Source organism: Oncorhynchus gorbuscha, linkage group LG03 (genome assembly GCF_021184085.1).
Source record: "Oncorhynchus gorbuscha isolate QuinsamMale2020 ecotype Even-year linkage group LG03, OgorEven_v1.0, whole genome shotgun sequence".
Classification (NCBI taxonomy): Eukaryota; Metazoa; Chordata; class Actinopteri; order Salmoniformes; family Salmonidae; genus Oncorhynchus; species Oncorhynchus gorbuscha.
In genome coordinates this window covers 32,487,143-32,507,723 of record NC_060175.1, presented here as the reverse complement: position 1 = coordinate 32,507,723, position 20,581 = coordinate 32,487,143, and the positions used below count along the sequence as shown (strand labels likewise).

General features: G+C 41.3%; 1 protein-coding gene across 5 annotated transcripts in view; it reads left to right on the top strand.

The window, feature by feature from the left end:
• The window catches only part of LOC124031235 (sodium channel protein type 8 subunit alpha-like), a 167,616-nt gene that overhangs the window by 104,915 nt on the left and 42,120 nt on the right, over window positions 1-20,581 (top strand). For all 5 annotated transcript variants that reach the window (XM_046342269.1, XM_046342268.1, XM_046342267.1 and 2 more), the window contains 4 exons: window positions 10,946-11,009; window positions 11,191-11,332; window positions 12,498-12,704; window positions 13,603-13,920. In XM_046342269.1, coding sequence (XP_046198225.1) covers window positions 10,946-11,009; window positions 11,191-11,332; window positions 12,498-12,704; window positions 13,603-13,920 — 731 coding nt within the window. The remainder of the gene's footprint in view (window positions 1-10,945; window positions 11,010-11,190; window positions 11,333-12,497; window positions 12,705-13,602; window positions 13,921-20,581) is intronic.

The window sequence follows — 20,581 nt, the reverse complement described above, 5'->3', positions numbered from 1 at the left end:
CTAGCCAGTAACTAGCGAACACCAGACACAGACGAAGATCTTGCTAGCCAGTAACTAGCTAACACCAGACACAGACGAAGATCTTGCTAGCCAGTAACTAGCTAACACCAGACACAGACGAAGATCTTGCTAGCCAGTAACTAGCGAACACCAGACACAGATGAAGATCCTGCTAGCCAGTAACTAGCTAACACCAGACACAGATGAATATTTTTTGTAAAGGTTGTGGAAGACCATAAGAACCCTTTTCCCTCCCTCCTCCCATGATCCCAGATCCCCGTACAGCTGACCCTCCCATTCCATCCCAACCCACCCTACCCAGCTCCCACCCGCCAGGAAGAGAGTGAGACCCCTCCTAGCTGTCACACCCCTCTCATCCACCACCCTCCCGCCTACCCGCCACCCATCCAATGTCCCAAACACCTGCCACCCACACATCCTCCCTCCCGTCTTCACCAGGGTGCTATCGTGGGAACGATTGTTCAGAGATCTCCACTTAAAAACGAAATAGATTTACTGTTGGTTTAGCAGTCATCCAAAGGGTAGGTTTAATTGAACAAATTAAATATGACCATACTTTATCACTCATCATCAATTATGTTATTTAGGCCTGCACATTTGTCATCAACAGCTATTCTTTCAATTCAACCCAGAATTCAACAAAAATATACAATAGACCTAGGGTTTCAAGCTCTGGTTGATTTCAAATGTAAGGATGTTTAGTGATATTGAATTGTGTTTGATTGTCAACACAACCACATATCAACATTTGAAGGAGATGTATCTTCTGCTTGGATAGTTCCAGCAAAAATCTAAGTTAAAGAATAGAGTACTAAATCAAACTTTATTTAAAGTGTATTTAAAGTTTGATTTAATTTAGTCCTATTCTTTAACTTAGATTTTTGGTTGAGATGGAGAATTGAATCCAACATAACAATTATTAATTTGTAGACAAACTGGAATTAAAGCCAGAATCAGTGGCACAGATGGAGCTATCCAACCAGTAGATACATCTCCTTTAATTGTTGATATTTGGTTGCGTTTTCAAACAATCAATTAAATATTACTTTTGTAATAAAGTCAAGGCTATCTTACCTAACTTATGTAACATTGAACCTTAAAATTAGTAACACATCCATGGCCATATTGAGGTTACTTCAACTATAATTGTCTTCATATGTAATCATATAAAGTGTGCATGTTCAAGACGGCATTAATAGGTCATCACAGGTCCGTGGAGATCTTCACAATTGCTGCAGTCTCGAACTGCATTGATCACTTGCACCATATACTTTTAATGTAATCTTTATAATGTAATTAGAAGAAGCACAGTGATATCACATGAATCTGTTGTATAAATAAAGAAAATGGGGATTGGGGTGATGCAGATCATTTTGAACCATCTTCAGTACCCCTACTTACCGAATGATTCACTTTGAAATTCTTTGCTGTGCCCAGAGGGGGACGACTAAAATGAATGAGTCACTCAGGAAAATGGATCATGACTTAAATCAGCAAAAAGAGTCTGCACATTCGCGAACTGCACATAACTATTGCATGACCATTTGCGCCTTTTTACCCAGTCTGCCCTGTACAGAGATGAAACTGCCCGGTATCCAAACATGCAGTCACCGGTCGAGTGTGTATCAACAGAACTGACACAAAAAAGTGCACCTTCCTCCCAAACATTACAAATATTTTCACATGAACCTCCCCTTGTACTGTAAAAAAATGTGCAAACCCCCTCCTCATTGAATTAACTAAATAAAACATGATTATGACCACAAATAACAATAACTGTAGCGATCCTGTTTTTAAAAACGTGGGTATCGATTTTACCACTTCAGAATGCTTTTGTGGCACTGTCAATGCCACGCAGGGCTATGGGCCAGAAGGTTGAGGGTTAGCCGACCACCACGAAGGAGACTCCCTGCCTGTCTCATTACTCTACGATCAGAGCCGGCTGCAGACAATGATCAGGTAGGAGGAAATCAGATTTTCAAAAATGTTATGCAAGTATATGTATAATTATATAAAACATATGCAATGAATTTTCCACCAACTGGTTTCTGTGCCAATGCACCACATGACCAATAAGCAAAGCATAACTGCATAATGATTACCGACTTTGGGCGCTTCAACATCATAGTTTTACTTTTCAACACCTCTATCAAATAAGAGTAGCCAATCTGGACAAACCTGTGAATGTCATTAAACTTTTTGATCTTTTGTAATGATGTCTCTTTCCATTGCTCAAATGATAGTGCAATTTGGATGCTGGTATTATATTAGAGTGGGCAAACGTGCACATGTAGCCTATAGGATACTTTTGAAGTGGCCTAATCAGAATTAAACATTATGACAGGTTGTGTTTATGCCAGACATAAACTGTAATACATTTTAAACGTTAAATTACAAATGCTATATTGAAGCGTTATGGTTTCAGCCGCTTGAATCATAGGAGGCAGAGCGCATGTTACATTTTGCTGAATAATTAGGCTTGCCGGGAGCATGTGGCCACAATATTATAGTACGATTTGGGAGAATTAAGATCCGCAAGACATAGAATCTCTGTATCATAAGTTTTAAAAATACAGCCGGACTAGCCTGCTACTGTGCCTTTCTAGACCTTATAGTTAAATAAAACTTAAATAAACTGTTGAGAGTTGAACCACAACTGATCAAAAATGTTTGATTTTTTTGTGCCATGGGACAAAGAGAACATTGTGCAGTTTTATAGCTAATCCATACTATTTTACACATTTTGCCATGAGGCTGAGAGAAAATGTTGCTGTTTTAGAGCTCATTTTCTGCTTTTCTACACATTTTGTATTTTTACCATGGTGCTGTGAGGTAGTCTTGGCAGAGAGGTCCTGCCTGTACATGTTGTATTTTTACCATGGTGCTGTGAGGTAGCCTAGGCAGAGAGGTCCTGCCTGTACATGTTGTATTTTTACCATGGTGCTGTGAGGTAGCCTAGGCAGAGAGGTCCTGCCTGTACATGTTGTATTTTTACCATGGTGCTGTGAGGTAGCCTAGGCAGAGAGGTCCTGCCTGTACATGTTGTATTTTTACCATGGTGCTGTGAGGTAGCCTAGGCAGAGAGGTCCTGCCTGTACATGTTGTATTTTTACCATGGTGCTGTGAGGTAGCCTAGGCAGAGAGGTCCTGCCTGTACATGTTGTAATTTTACCATGGTGCTGTGAGGGAGTCTTGGCAGAGAGGTCCTGCCTGTACATGTTGTATTTTTACCATGGTGCTGTGAGGGAGTCTTGGCAGAGAGGTCCTGCCTGTACATGTTGTAATTTTACCATGGTGCTGTGAGGTAGTCTTGGCAGAGAGGTCCTGCCTGTACATGTTGTAAATATTTGTTCTGTTTTTTTGTTTGAATCTTTTTCTTTTTGGTCGAGAACAGCTAAATTAGTATAGATTAAGTCGGTTTGTTTCCTGCCCGTGAATTCGATGGCAAATCAGCTCTTTCAACATAACTAGCTAACAATGAACCACCAGAACCACCCCAGTACATTTCAAACTGTCCCTCAATCACAATCAGTATAATACATTTAGTTTGCTATGTAGAAGATTTACATCAATATAATTAAATCTGATTTTATTTGTTGCGTACACATATTTTGCACATGTTCTTGCAGGTGCAGTGAAACTCTTGTTTCTAACTCCAACAGTGCAGTAATACCGAACAATACACATAAATCCAACATATTAAAAGAAAGCAATTAAGAAATATCAGATCAAGCAATGTCAGTGGAACTAAGAAGCCTAGCCTGAACCATAAAAAACAACCCCAGACCATTATTCCTCCTCCACCAAACTTTAAAGTTGGCATTATGCATTGGGGCAGGTAGCATTCTTCTGGCATCTGCCTAATCCAGATTTATCCGCCGGAATGCCAGATGGTGAAGTGTGATTCGTCATTCCAGAGAACGCGTTTTCACTGGTCCAGAGTCCTATGGCAGCAAGCTTGCTTTACACCACTCCAGCCGACGCTTGGCATTGCATATTGTGATCTTAGGCTTGTGTGCAGCTGCTCAGCCATGAAAACCATTTCATGAAGCTCCTGACGAACAGATATTGTGCTATCATTGCTTCCAGAGGCAGATTGGACCTCTGTAGTGAGTGTTGCAACCGAGGACAGATGATTTTTAAGCATTAGGACCTTCAGCACTCTGCGATCCCGTTCTGTGAGCTTGAGTTGTCTACTACTTCACGGCTGTGCCGCTGTTGCTCCTAGACATTTCCATTTTACAATAACGGCACTTGCAGTTGACCGGGGCAGCTCTAGCAGGGCAGAAATTTGATGAACTGACTTGTTGGAAAGGTGGCATCCCATGTTGAAAGTCACTGAGCGCTTCAATAAGGCCATTTTACTGCCAATGTTTGACTATGGAGATTGCATGGCTGTGCCCGATTTTATACACCTGTCAGCAATGGGTGTGGCTGAAATAGCTGAATCCACTCATTTGAAAAGCTGAATCCACATACTTTTGTGTATGTATATATGATGGTGTGTATGGACAGCATATGAGTAGAAAAAGTGTGAAAAAGTGTGTACAGCAGTAGTTATGTAGGATGACCTTTGTATGCATATAGTATTTAAGTGACCAGTGTTCAATGACTATGTACAGTTCCTTCGGAAAGTTTTCAAACTCCTTGACTTATTCCACATTTTGTTAAGTTACAGCCTTATTCTAAAATGTATTTTTTTAAGACAAAAAAATCGACATGAAACACACCATAATGACAAAGCGAAAACAGGTTTAGAAATATTTAGCACATTTATTACAAATAAAAACATGAATACCTTATTTACGTAAGTATTCAGACCCTTTGCAATGACACTCAAAATGTATGGTAGAGTGGCCAGACGGAAGCCACTCCTCAGTAAAAGGCACATGAGAGCCGGCTGGAGTTTGCCAAAACCACTTAAAGACTCTCAGACCACTAGAAACAAGATTCTCTGGTCTGATGAAACCAAGATTGAACTCTTTGGTCTGAATGCCAAGCTTCACGTCTGGAGGAAACCTGACACCATCCCTACGTTGAAGTTTGGTGGTGGCAGAATAACGCTGTGGGGATGTTTTTCAGTGGCAGGGACTGGGATACTAGTCAGGATCGAGGCAAAGATGAGCGGAGCAAAGTACAGAGAGATCCTTGATGAAAATCTGCTCCAGAGTTCTCAGAACCTCAGACTTGGGCAACGGTTCACCTTCCAACAGGACAATGACCCTAAGCACGCAGCCAAGACAACACAGGAGTTGCTTCGGGACAAGTCTCCGAATGTCCTTGAGTGGCCCAGTCAGAGCCCGGACTTAAACCTGATTGAACATCTCTTGAGAGACCTGAAAATAACTGTGCAGTAACTCACCCCATCCAACCTGACATAGCTTGAGAGGATCTGCAAAGAGGAATGGGAGAAATCCCCCAAAACATGTGTGCCAAGCTTGTAGCGCCATACCCAAGAAGACTCGAGGCTGTAATCGCTGCCAAAGGTGATTCAACAAAGTACTGAGTAAAGAGTCTGTATACTTACACTACCGTTCAAACGTTTGGGGTCACTTCTTTAATCAGCACAACAGTTTTCAGCTTGCTAGCATAATTGCAAAAGGGTTTTCTAATGATCAATTAGCCTTTTTAAAATTATAAACTGCCATTGGAACACAGGAGGGATGGTTGCTGATAATGGGCCTCTGTACGCCAATTTAGATTTTCCATAAAAACAATCAGCTGTTTTCAGCTACAGTAGTTATTCACAACATTTACAATGTCTACACTATATTTCTGATCAATCTGATGTTATTTTAATGGCCAAAAAAATAGCTTTTCTTTCAAAAACAAGGACATTTCTAAGTGACCCCAAACTTTTGAACGGTAGTTAAAATTAAATTAGCAAAAATTTATAAACCTGTTTTTGCTTTGTGATTATGGGCTATTGTGTGTAGATTGATGAGGATAATTATTTTATTCTTTAATCAATTTTAGAATAAGGCTGTAACCTAACAAAGTGTGTAAAGTCAAGGGGTCTGAATACCCTCCGTTGGCACTGTACATAGGGCAGCAGTTTCTAAGGTGCGTGGTAGAGTACCGGGTGGTACCCGGCTAGTAACAGTGACTAAGTTCAGGGCAGGGTACTGGGCGGAGACTGGCTAGTGGTGACTATTTAACAGTCTGGTGGTCTGGAGATAGGAACTGTTTTTCAGTCTCTTGGTCCCAGCTTTGATGCACCTGTACTGTCTCTGACTTTTATATGGTAGTGGGGTGAACGGGCCATGGCTTGTGTGTTTGAGGTCCTTGATGATCTTCTTGTCTTTCTTGTGATACTGGGTGATGTAGATGTCCTGGAGGGTAGGCAGTGTGCCACCTGTGATGCGTTGGGCCGACCCCACCGCCCTCTGGAGAGCCCTGCGGTTGCAAACGGTACAATTGCCTTACCAGGCGGTGATACCGCTCGACAAGATGCTCTCAATGGTGCATCTGTAGAAGTTTGTGATGGTCTTAGGGGCCAAGCCGAATTTCTTCTGCCTCCTGTTGTGTCTTCTTCTTCACACTGTCTGTGTGGATGGACCACTTTGGGTTGTCAGTGACGTGCAGGCAGAGGAACTTGAAGGTTTTCACCCTCTTCACTGCTTCCCCGTCGATGTGGATAGGGGCGTGCTCCCTCTGCTGTCTCCTGAAGTCCACGATCCACTCCACAGGTTATTTTCCTGGCATCACTCCTCCAGAGCTCTCATCTCATCCCTGTAGGCTCTCGTCATTGTTAGTATCAGGCCTACCACTGTTGTGTTATCTGCAAACTTGATGATTGAGTGGGAGACTTGCATGGCCACGCAGTCATGGGTGAACAGAGTACAGGCGAGGGCTGAGCACGCACCCTTGTGGGTCCCCCATGTTGAGGATCAGCATAGCAGAGGTGTTGTTGCCACCTGGGGTCGGCCCATCAGGATGTCCAGGACCCAGTTGCACAGGGCGAGGTTCAGACCCAGGGACCCAAGCTTAGTGATGAACTTGGAAGGCACTATGATCAGCTGATAGCCCACCCTCTTTTCTCAATGTCAATCATGTCTTTAAGAGGCACTGTAACTAGCTTGATTACAATTTGTGATGATGAGTGAGTGTGTTTTTCCAGAAATAAATAGGTCTATGCTAAACAATGTACAAATAAACCGCTAGAGGCATTTGGAGCTTATGAATTTCAAGATATGAATTATGAATCAAACTTTATACATTTTCCATTTGGAGCACCTGCCCCCTGAAAGGTCTGTGCATGGCCCTGCAACCTCCGCAATTCAAGTTTTTGACACAGAGGAGGATGCCCGTAACTTTATGATGAAACTTTATCAATGTACCAGCGTCAGTAATTGATCATACTTTTGTCATGCTACTTTGATCTGGTTTGATCCAAATATCATCCAATTTGATAAACATTATTATGACTGTGCAGCACCTTTAACACTGTTTATTCAACACTGGAGAATATGCTGTGTAGGCCATCTCCATTTCACATTTACATGTCTCCTAACTTTAGCTGTAATGCACTAGCAGAGGCTCCAAAGTATAATATGCAGCACTTACTGTATCTAAACTATATAGAAACTAATTTCACACATATAATAGTATTAGCCTAAATACAATATTAAATTGACAGTCTGATGGGTGACTATTATTAATTGTGAACGAAGAGATTGATGAACAGCGCAGCGTTTGTAGGCTAGATGACACAGAGGCACGAGGACAAAAGCTTCTTCCGAACAAAAAGCAACTTTTTCAAATCCTCCTACTTTCACATTAAAGACAGCACGGCTTGACAAGTCTGATTTGCAGGGAATTGATAAACCATGGTGCTATCCTGGGGTGCTGAATCTTCGCTTTTGCTCTTATAGCTTATCTGTTAATTTAGTGCAGCATCCGATATGCCACAATAAGTGGGTTATCATCAAGTAAAACAGCCACAAACTTTCCAAATTCCCCTGATAGCCAGGTGCAAAGGGGAGAGAAAAGGAACTAGCAAGCTGGCTGACATCTTTCAGTCAAAGGTAGGGTAAAAAAGATGTAATTCGCATTTTAATAACCTCATAATATTTTACCAGTCGACCAACAGTACTACATAGGCCTGCTTTTAAAAACAGACTACATCAACAAAGTAATGTGGTGACTTTGGGAGAACTCAATTAATTATATTGCAGCAAATACAACAAGAAACCGTTCGATTCCTGTGTACTGTGCATTCGGAAAGTTACAGCCTTACTAAAAATGTATGACATTTGTTTTATCCTTAATCTACACACAATACCCCATAATGACAAAGCGAAAACAGGTTTTTCTAAATTTTAGCAAAAAAATAAAACTTATTTACATCAGTATTCAGACTTTGAGCACAGGTTCATCCTGTTTCCATTTATCGTCCTTGAGACGTTTCTACAACTTGATTGGAGTCCATCTGTGGTAAATTCAATTGATTGGACATGATTTGGAAAGACATACACCTGTCTATATAAGGTCCCATAGTTGACAGTGCATGTCAGAACAAAAACCAAGCCATGAGGTCGAAGTAATTGTCTGTAGATCTCCGAGACAGGATTGTGTCGGGGCACAGATCTGGAGAAGGGTACCCAAAAAATATCTGCAGAATTGAAGATCCCCAAGAACACTGTGGCCTCCATCATTCTTAAATTGAATACGTTTATTCCCCCCAAGACTCTTCCTAGAGCTGGTCGCCCTGCCAAACTGAGCAATTGGGGGACAGGGCCTTGGTCAGGGAGGTGACCAAGAACCTGATGGTCACTCTGACAGAGCTCCAGAGTTCCTCTGCGGAGATGGGAGAACCTTCCAGAAGGACAACCATCTTTGCAGCACTCCACCAATCAGGCCTTTATGGTAGTGGCCAGACGGAAGCCACTCTTCAGTAAAAGGCACGACAGCCCGCTTGGAGTTTGCCAAAAGGCACCTAAAGACTCTTGGATCATGATACGTAATATTCTCTTGTCTGATTCTCTGGTCTGGCCTGAATGCCAAGCGGCACGTTCGGAGGAAACCTTGCACCATCCCTATGGTGAAACATGGTTGTGGCAGCATCACACTGTAGGGATGTTTTTCAGGGACTGGGAGACTAGTCTGGATCGAGAGAAAGATGAACATATCAAAGTACAGAGAGATCCTTGATGAAAACCTGCTCCAGAATTCTCACGACCCCAGACTGGGGTGCAGTTTCACTTTCCAACAGGACAACGACCCTAAGCACACAGCCAAGACAATGCAGGAGTGGCTTCGGGACAAGTCTCTGAATTTCCTTGAGTGGCCCAGCCGGAGGTAAGACTTGATTCCGATCAAACATCTCTGGAAAGACCTGAAAATAGCTGTAATCGTTACCAAAGGTGCTTCAACCAAGTACTGAGTAAAGGGTTATAATACAATTGAATCCATTTTAGAAAAAGGCAACAACAAAAAAAGACAACCTGGAAAAAAACAAAGGGTCTGAATACTTTCCAAATGCACTACATATTTATCAATTTACATTGGTAGCCTATAAGATCAGTTTTTTGCTGGTAGGTTATTTATATGCTTTTAAATATAATTTCCATTTTGAACAGGAATACCCGGGATAACCGGGAGGGGTTTGCAATTTTCTCGGGAAGGAACATATGTAGACTAGCTAGGTTTCCATCCAATTGGCATCAGATTTTAATGCAAATGTTAATGCATGTAAAATCTGCATAAATACAATATGCACATTTTTCCACCAGAGATAGGTTTCACGCAATATGACTTGTTGTGGATAAAAGGTAGTGCGTGATGACATAGTGCACATCAAAATAACTTTTGCTGTTAAATTCCCAAGTACCGAATACAAAAATACAAGTTAAATGGGTTTTGATCGCATTTTCAACACTACTGATTGCTGATTGCTTTCTCACAAAACAATAGTGTTTATCCCCCCTTTAAGATTTAGATGCACTATTGTAAAGTGACTGTTCCACTGGATGTCATAAGGTGAATGCACCAATTTGTAAGTCGCTCTGGATAAGAGCGTCTGCTAAATGACTTAAATGTAATGTAAATGTAAATGTAATTTAGCGAGTGTGCCCACTCTGTTTTGACACATGCTCTTTAGCCAACAGCCCACAGACACAGTGCGGGTATAGCCTACATGATGAGATTATGGACAATATTATTTTTATTTGTTAAACTGCAGCCAAGCATCAATGATCATGTCACCAGAATAAGACTAGATATTTACTAGAAAGGAGCATCAAGCTCATCACCTTGCACTTTCACCACCCTGTGAATTTCATAATTTATTTAACCTGTAGCCTAATAAACTGCATGCTTTCCTGACGAGTTGTAGTGGGAGGACCGTGATTCCAAGTCTACTTCGATTTGACTGTTATTATATCAATATTTGTGCATAAAAGCATTTCCACTGACATTTCTCGCATAATTCGTTTTACCAACACAAAAAAATCCTACCTTTTTCTAGAATATTTAGTTTTGTCTACATTTAGGAACATTTTTCTGTTTCCATCAGGCCTGTTATGAAGTAGTTTTTTAAAAATCCAACGTACTTTACTTGCATAAAAAGGTTGGAAATCTGGTTATTTTCTGGAAAATATTCAACCCTAATGTGCAGGAAGTTAAAGTGGCAGGGCAGCATTGGGAAGAGATGGACTGAGGGTTCAGAATTCATTAGGGGTCATTACAACATGACTAGACGGAAATACATGTTTGTAGACATGATTAGATGGAAAGACATTTGTTTGTACATTTCTGGTTAAATAAAATAACATGCAGTAGTAGGGTATATCATGAATTATGGCGAGTCCACGGCACATCGGAAACAGACACAATTCCACATAACCATAAGAGTCTGAATCAGGCTAATTGTCTGAGTAAAGATGAAAATGAAGACATATTGACATGTCCATCACTTTTTCAGCCAACTTCTACATCCTTCCCGGGCAGCTGGATGCTCTGCTGTGTGGAAACAGCTCAGACTCAGGGTGAGTCTCATGCTCTATTACTACAAACAAACTTCCAGTAAGTTGGAATAGCCACAATACAAGAGAACAACTGAGAACATAATACTAACATAACTAGGACGTTCACACAAAACATAAATTGGAAGACTTGCTTGAAAATCATGACTCCCCCCCCTCCCCTCTGTTCGTTCCTTCCTCCCAGGCGGTGCCCTGAGGGCTACACGTGTATGAAGGCCGGGAGAAACCCAAACTACGGCTACACCAGCTTTGATAGCTTCGGCTGGGCCTTCCTCACTCTCTTCCGCCTCATGACCCAAGACTTTTGGGAGAACCTCTACATGTTGGTAAGGCCGAGTTTGTCAGACAGAAAATGTATACTGGAATAACTCCTGCTTGTAATGGCGCAAGCCGTGTAATTCAATGCAGTCTGCTTGGAAGAGCATTGAAACCAGAGCGATGGATTGAGACAGCTCTATCTTGTTCCTTTGAGCTGGGGACTGTCAGTTCAGCAGTACTGTCCTTTAATGATTCATTTGGTTATTAAAGTTGGTATTTCTGCCCTGTCTACAACATGCAAAGAAACCACCATCAAACTTACAGTACATGACAGTGAATCAGCAAATAGCCTCTCAGCACTTACGCTCTCTGGGTTTCTTTGCCCTTTGAGTCAAAAAGTAAAATTGTGGGTCGATGACTGATTCCTGTCAAGGACTGGTCTGTCTCTTGATAAAAGGCTGCATGGATTCTACCTCAGAGTTGAATCTGATTTCTGGTCGGTCGTAATCTATGTCACACCTGCAGGCAAATGTACATTTACAGGGGTGTATCCTAAAATAAATATGTAAAGTGCTCAAAACAAAGTAAGTTAGTTGGGAAAGACATTTTGTAGATAAAACAATAAGTAGCATATTGTTTTTAAACGTGTGCAAGTTTTTCTCCTCTGACAAAACAAAAGCTGATTCAAAGGGGGTGTGGCAGATTTAAAAACACTTCTGTGGTAGGATATACTGTATTAGTGTCCTTGGTAAAAGGTGGCTATTGAGGAGGGGAGGACACTATTATAATAGCCTTGTTTTCTCCTAATTTTGTATGCCTATTGATATAGATTATGCATTGTATAGAGACAGGCTTTCATATTCATGATTGTGCACTTTTATAGCCTACATTTCACAAGTGCAAAAAAAGTGCACACTCACACCCCTGGTATAGACGTGCCAACACCCTCACGGCTCCCATGTCTGGAGCCATTCCCAGAGAAACCCATTGGTTGATGTTAAAGCACTGCTAACAGTGCCACAGATAGAAACTCCATTGACAGACATGCACACAGAAGTACCTCAACTCTGGAGAAGCATGGGAGAATACAACTCCAATAGAAAAAGCTAAATACTGCCACTCTGAACTGTGAATGAATCAAGATGATCATGTTTATTCATTGTGACCATTGTAACAGTATGTTGTTTCTCCTTGTTTTCCGTCTTTCTCATGCCTCCTCTCCCTCCCTTCCAGACTCTGCGAGCGGCAGGGAAAACCTACATGATCTTCTTTGTGTTGGTGATTTTCGTTGGATCCTTCTACCTGGTCAATCTGATCCTGGCTGTGGTGGCCATGGCCTATGAGGAGCAGAACCAGGCGACGATAGAGGAAGCTGAGCAGAAAGAGGCCGAGTTCAAAGCCATGCTGGAGCAGATCAAGAACCAGCAGGAGGATGCACAGGTTAGTCCCTCCCCGGTTAGCCTGGGTGGTGAGTCTGTCTGTCTGTCTGTCTGTCTGTCTGTCTGTCTGTCTGTCTGTCTGTCTGTCTGTCTGTCTGTCTGTCTGTCTGTCTGTCTGTCTGTCTGTCTGTCTGTCTCTGTCTGTCTGTCTGTCTGTCTGTCTGTCTGTCTGTCTGTCTGTCTGTCTGTCTGTCTGTCTGTCTGTCTGTCTGTCTGTCTGTCTGTCTGTCTGTCTGTCTGTCTGTCTGTCTGTCTGTCTGTCTGTCTGTCTGTCTGTCTGTCTGTCTGTCTGTCTGTCTGTCTGTCTGTCTGTCTGTCTGTCTGTCTGTCTGTCTGTCTGTCTGTCTAATTGCTGTGTCTGTCTGTATACGTCTCACTCCCTTCACCTCTCCCTTCTCTTACCTGCTCTGTCTTGCCACCCTTCAGGATGCCCAGGTTAGTCACAGACTGGGTGTGGGTGCTGTCTGTCAGTCTGCCTGTCTGTCTTTTGAAATTGTTATCGATTTCATCATTTTGTTTAATACACAAACCACAAAATTGTAGCTTATGTTAGTAACTTCAGTTAATGCTACTCGGCTGTACCAAAATCAGGTGTTTCTCATCCTAAAATGTGTTTTCCATGTGATAACGTACTAGTGAGCCTGTTTTTAGGACTTTAATATCCATGACTTAGCAAAACCTGTTTTCTCATGGCTTTGTCTTTTTCCTCTGCAGAAGACATATGCTATAGCCTACTGAGTAACTCATGCTTCATGCTAAGATATTGTTTAGCAAATATTCAAATCATCAAAAAGTGATTTGAATCAGAGAAAACAAATCCAATCAGAATCGATAAGAATAATTGGGGTCAGCCTTCACTTCTCCCCTCTCTTACCTGTCCCCCACCTCCTCACCCTCAGGCTGCTGCCATGGCGACCTCGGCGGGCACGGTTTCGGTGGGCGACGCGGTAGAGGGGGGAGACGCAACGGAGGGCGGTGGGCAATTATCACGCAGCTCCTCCGAGGCGTCCAAGCTCAGCTCCAAGAGCGCGAAGGAACGACGCAACCGCAAGAAGAAGTCACGTCAGAAAGAGGAGGAGAAGAAGGAGAAGGGAGAGAAGGGCGAGAAGGTCGACCACGAGAAGCATGTTAAGTCAGAGTCGGACGACGGCAGCAAAAGGAGCATCTTCCGTTTCCCGGGCAGCCGGCTTGGACGCAAAACGTCCATCATGAACCAGGTAAAATCTAGCACGAGACAATAAAAGATAAACAATTACTTCACATTTTACTGTGTTACAAAGTGAGATTCATATGGACTTTAATAATTATTTTTTTGTCAACGATCTACACAAAATACACCATAATGTCAAAAGGGATGAAAAACTTTAAAAAATAAGAGAAATATAAAAAATAAATCACTTGTATATCTTGAGTCAATGTAAGAAACAAATTGGGCAGCGATTACACCTAAGTGATTTGCACACCTGGATTGTGCGATATTTGTGCATTACACTTGAGAAAATTCTTTAAGTTAGTCATTGATCATTGCTACACAACCATTTTCAAGTCTTGCCATGCTTAAGCAGATTTAAGTCAAAACTGTAACTAGGTCACTCAGGAGAATTCACTGTCTTCTTGGTAAGTAAATCCAGTATAGATGTGGCTTTCTGTTTTAGGTTATTGTCCTGTTGAAAGGTGAATTTGTCTCCCAGTGTCTGGTGGAAAGTAGACTGAACCAGGTTTTCCTCTAGGATTTTGCCTGTACTTATCACCATTGTGTTTCTATTTATCACGAAAAACACCCCAATCATTGCGAATGTCAAGCACACCCACAACATGGAGGTCAGAGGTTCCTTTCCGTATCGGCCAATGTTGTGATGGCATCGCTGGGGTCTAAGGTGGTTTCTGCTTCACCTGGGTCTACGGTGGGCTCTGCTATTCCTGTCATTTGTGGGGGGCTAGTTAGAGGAGACCCTAGTGGGGTTAGGGTTGGACTGAGGGCTCCGGCTCGAAATGGACAACAGCCATCAACCATTATTATGGGAAGCTCATGGTTAGATTGGTGGAAGTCCGAAATACCTGTACACTTCGTTTTCCTGGAGCTAGGGTATTGGAGTTATCAGAAGTCATGCCCACCATCAAGAAACAGATTCCTGCTCTGAAAAAAGTTGTTGCATATTGCGTCTAATGATATTATGCGTGTGAAATCTGCAATGCAAAGAGACCATTTCATACAGCTCAGAGAACGCTCAGAAATTAGCAGAACATATAATTGTCTCTAGCCCAATTCCATCTCCTCGCCGTTGTGGGACGAGCCGTCTTCGGTCTCCTCCCCAGTGGTTAATGCATCTGACCGAGGACTTGGGCATGTCCTTCTTTGACGATTTTGACTCCTTCTGGAATAGGCCTGGCCACTTTGTGGAAGACAGTATTCACCTTGGTGAAAATGGCAACCGGCTGTTGTCATCAAACATTGGAAAGGTTCTTGGTCAACTAAATTGATGTGAGGACAATATTAGCATTACATGTAAGTCCGTTTTTACCATCTCCTCTTTAGTCACTGTGAGAGTTCCACATGTTTGTTTCTGAAAGTGGTGACCTGCCTAATGGTGCTAACTGGAGAAATATAATTGCTATTCCTACTTTCTTTTCTTTTCCTAAAAGGTGTAATCCAATTTTTGAGTCTCCCGTTCTTCTGAAATCTCAGAGTAATCTGACTTGTATTGGAGCTCTGTGTGATTTGAAATGCAGAAAAGGTTTGACATTTTTACATCTTAACATTCGTAGTTTATTACCTAAAATGGATAATATCAAGATCTGGATCTCTCAGGCAGACCCTGATATTTTTATTGTATCTGAAACCTGGTTGACTGATACTCTGAGGTTGCTATGGATGGTTACAATGTGTTTAGGGCTGATAGGAAAGGCAAAGGTGGTGGTGTTGCTATTTCTACAAATAATCTTATTTCTGTGTCTCTGTTAAAGGCTACCTCCAGTCCTAAACAATTTTGAATTGTTGGCTTGAAATCTTCAATTGGTTTCAAACTAAAAAATAACAGTTATAGGAATCTATTGTCCATCCTCCGCCAAGATGTACTAAACAAACTTACTGATTTAATTGCCATTTTTACTACCCCAGAGGTGTTGATCGCTGGAGATTTTAATCTTGTATGGGGAACGCAGGTTGCATTTTTTTTGTACTAATCTAAATATCACCCAGCTGATTACAAAGTCTCTTCATCCTAACTTAAAGGACCCTATCAAATCGACTTTATTGACCTCATATTTACAAATACTCCAGAGAAATATGCTGGGAGTGGGGTATTTGCTTTGGATATTAGCGACCACTGTCCCATTGTATGTGTCAGGGATATACGGATGCCTAGAGCCAAACCTCGTTTTATCAACAAGAGAAATTTTAAAAATTTCAATGAACAGGCATTTTTTTGTGACTTTTTATTTTGTTGACTTTGATTGTATTGCATCTATACCTGACCCAGAGTTGGCCCTGAACCACTTCTCAAATGTTTTCAATTGTGTTGTAGATCAACATGCTCCTTTTAAAAGAACTGATCATTTAAAATAGTTCTTGCCCTTGGTTGTCGAGAGCTATCTGAAGTCCTACACAACAGAGATGCTGCCTGGGCCAAAGCTAGATTCACAGACTCGAGCCCAGACTGGCAGTCTTTCAGGCGATTGAGAAATATGTGTGTAAAACTAGTTAAAAAAGCTAAATCAGATTATTATGTTAATACACTATCTGAATGTACAGGGAACCCAACTACATTTTGAAAAGCTGTTAAATCACTGAAGGGTTGTGTCTCTTCTTCTCTCCCCAATACATTTATTTGGATTCTGGCCTTATTACTGACCTAATTGATATCATTAATGGATTTAATCACCATTTTATCTTTGCAGGCTATATATTTGAATGTATTTCAAAGCCAGCTCTTGAAAAGAATAGTTTGGATGTTGATGGTGAAAATCTATTGAATGATACTGAAAATGCTGGTCAGGAGTTTTCTTTTCGGAAATTCACTGATCAAGAAGTCCTGGATGCTTTGCTAACATGAGACAACACATAATTGGGGCCTGGTCTGCTTAAGTGTGCAGCTCCCTTTATTGCTGGGCTCAGCAGCACATAAGAGTGGGGATACAAGTGATCTTGACAACTATCGCCCCATTTTAAGACTACCTTGTTTAGCTAAGATTCTTGAATCCTTGGTTAATGTACAACTTCGTTCCTCTTTATCTGATAATTTAATTTGTAATATAAACAAATCAGGATTTAGGCCTGGGCATAGTACTACCACGGCAACCATCCTAGTTGTTAATGATCTTGTCAATGCCTTGGATGCTTTAAAGAGCTCTGCTGCCTTGTTTATTGACCTCAGGGAAAATCTGCGTTTTGTTTTTCTGCCCCTAATTTGTGAAACAATCTGCGGAGTTCACTGCAGTTAGATGTGCTCGTGCCACTCAGGCAGTTTACATTATTGATTGAGGACCTCTATGAAGTTGAATTTGATTGCTTTAATTAAATATGTTTATTTTGTTATTGTGTGCTGAGTTATACATTGTTTTATACACATGTATGTTTTATTATTCTGTTTTTATTGTAATGTATACAGGGCTCTCTTGTTAAATAGATTTTTAATCTCAATGTGACTCTTTGTTTAAATAAAGGATAAATAGAAAATAAAATGCTTTAAAATATAGAGAGTTACTCATTGCTGGATTTGCCCCAAACATAATACTTTGTATTCAGGACAAAAAGTGAATTCCTTTGCCACATTTACAGTGCCTTGCGAAAATATTCGGCCCCCTTGAACTTCGCGACCTTTTGCCACATTTCAGGCTTCAAACATAAAGATATAAAACTGTATATTTTTGTGAAGAATCAACAACAAGTGGGACACAATCATGAAGTGGAACGACATTTATTGGATATTTCAAACTTTTTTAACAAATCAAAAGCTTAAAAATTGGGCGTGCAAAATTATTCAGCCCCTTTACTTTCAGTGCAGCAAACTCTCTCCAGAAGTTCAGTGAGGATCTCTGAATGATCCAATGTTGACCTAAATGACTAATGATGATAAATACAATCCACCTGTGTGTAATCAAGTCTCTGTATAAATGCACCTGCACTGTGATAGTCTCAGAGGTCTGTTAAAAGCGCAGAGAGCATCATGAAGAACAAGGAACACACCAGGCAGGTCCGAGCTACTGTTGTGAAGAAGTTTAAAGCTGGATTTGGATACAAAAAGATTTCACAAGCTTTAAACATCCCAAGGAGCACTGTGCAAGCGATAATATTAAAATGGAAGGAGTATCAGACCACTGCAAATCTACCAAGAACTGGCCGTCCTTCTAAAGTTTCAGCTCATACAAGGAGAAGACTGATCGGAGATGCAGCCAAGAGGCCCATGATCACTCTGGATGAACTGCAGAGATCTACAGCTGAGGTGGGAGACTCTGTCCATAGGAAAACAATCAGTCGTATATTGCACAAATCTGGCCTTTATGGAAGAGTGGCAAGAAGAAAGCCATTTCTTAAAGATATCCATAAAAAGTGTCGTTTAAAGTTTGCCACAAGCCACCTGGGAGACACACCAAACATGTGGAAGAAGGTGCTCTGGTCAGATAAAACCAAAATTGAACTTTTTGGCAACAATGCAAAACGTTATGTTTGGCGTAAAAGCAACACCCTGAACACACCATCCCCACTGTCAAACATGGTGGTGGCAGCGTCATGGTTTGGGCCTGCTTTTCTTCAGCAGGGACAGGGAAGATGGTTAAAATTGATGGGAAGATGGATGGAGCCAAATACAGGACCATTCTGGAAGAAAACCTGATGGAGTCTGCAAAAGACCTGAGACTGGGACGGAGATTTGTCTTCCAACAAGACAATGATCCAAAACATAAAGCAATTCCATCTACAATGGAATGGTTAAAAAATAAACATATCCAGGTGTTAGAATGGCCAAGTCAAAGTCCAGACCTGAATCCAATCGAGAATCTGTGGAAAGAACTGAAAACTGTTGTTCACAAATGCTCTCCATCCAACCTCGAGCTCGAGCTGTTTTGCAAGGAGGAATGGGAAAAAAATTGCAGTCTCTCGATGTGCAAAACTGATAGAAACATACCCCAAGCGACTTACAGCTGTAATCGCAGCAAAAGGTGGCGCTACAAAGTATTAACTTAAGGGGGCTGAATAATTTTGCACGCCCAATTTTTCAGTTTTTGATTTGTTAAAAAAGTTTGAAATATCCAAAAAATGTCGTTCCACTTCATGATTGTGTCCCACTTGTTGTTGATTCTTCACAAAACATACAGTTTTATATCTTTATGTTTGTAGCCTGAAATGTGGCAAAAGGTTGCAAAGTTCAAGGGGGCCGAATACTTTCGCAAGGCACTGTATGTAGTATTATTTTAGTGCCTTGTTGCAAAAAGGATGCATGTCTTGCTATATGTTTTATTATGTACAGTATTCCCTTTTCCCCTCTGTCATTTAGGTTAGTACTGTAAAGTAACTACAATGTTGTTGATCCATCACAGCCATTAACCTTTTACTGCAGTGGGCTAAATCGGGGTCACTGAGTATTTCTTGGTAGTCTTAAAAACAAATCTACTTTGAAACAGAAGTATACACCTCACAAACATTGTCATGGGCAAAAGAAACCCCACCTGTACCAGATTTATATACAGTGCATTCGAAAAGGATTCAGACCCCTTCCCCTTTTCCACATTTTGTTACTTTACAGCCTTATTCTAAAATATATTAAATTATTTTTTTCCCCTCCTCAATCTACATACAATACCCCATAATGACAAAGTGAGAACAGGTTTTTAGACGTTTTTGTAATTGTATTAAAAATAAAAACAGATAGCTTGGAACCTCCACGACTCTTGGTGCTGGCAGCCCAGCCAAACGAAGCAATCTGGGGAGAAGGGCCTTGGTCAGGGAGGTAACAGGAGCTCCAGAGTTCCTCTGTGGATATGGGAGAACCTTCCAGAAGGACAACCATCTCTGCAGCACTCCACCAATTTGGCATTTATGGTTGAGTGGCCAGATGGAAGCCACTCCTCAGTGAAAGGCATGTGAGAAACCACTTGGAGTCTGCCAAAAGGCACTTAAAGGACCATGAGAAACAAGATTCTATAGTTTGATGAAACCAAGATTGAACTCTGTGGCTGAATGTCAAGCGTCATGTCGGGACAAGTCGGGACAAGTTTCAATGTCCTTGAGAGGCTCAGCCAGAGCCCGGACTTGAACCTGATCAAACATCTCTGGAGAGATCTGAAAATAGTGCATCGACACTCCCCATCCAACCTCACAGAGCTTGAGAGGATCTGCAGAGAATAATGGGGTAAACTCCTCAAATACAGGTGTGACAAGATTGTAGCGTAATTACCCAAGAAGTTTCAAGGCTGTAATCGCTGCCAAAGGTGCTTCAACAAAGTACTGCGTAAAGGGTCTGAATACTTATGTAAATGTGATATTTCAGTTTATTATTTTTTAAACATTTGCAAAAAATTCTAAAAACCTGTTTTTGCTTTGTCATAACGCAACAAAATGTGGAAAAAGTAAAGGGATCTGAATACTTTCCGAGTGCACTGTACCTCACAGAAGACTGAACTATAACAAATCCCGGACAAGCTCACCTGATTCCACTTGTCAAATAATCATAAAAAAACACAAGAAATAAGAAAAATATGAAATACACAATTAAGTAAGTAAGCATACTATATACTGGAAATATTTGAAAGTCCGTTTCAATATCATATTAACATGTGCAGGGATACTGGAGTGATGGCGGAAGATATTTATAGGGTTATGGTGACTATGCTACATGATATAAGATAAACAGTGTAGCAGCAGCTTGCATGTGGGTGTGTGAG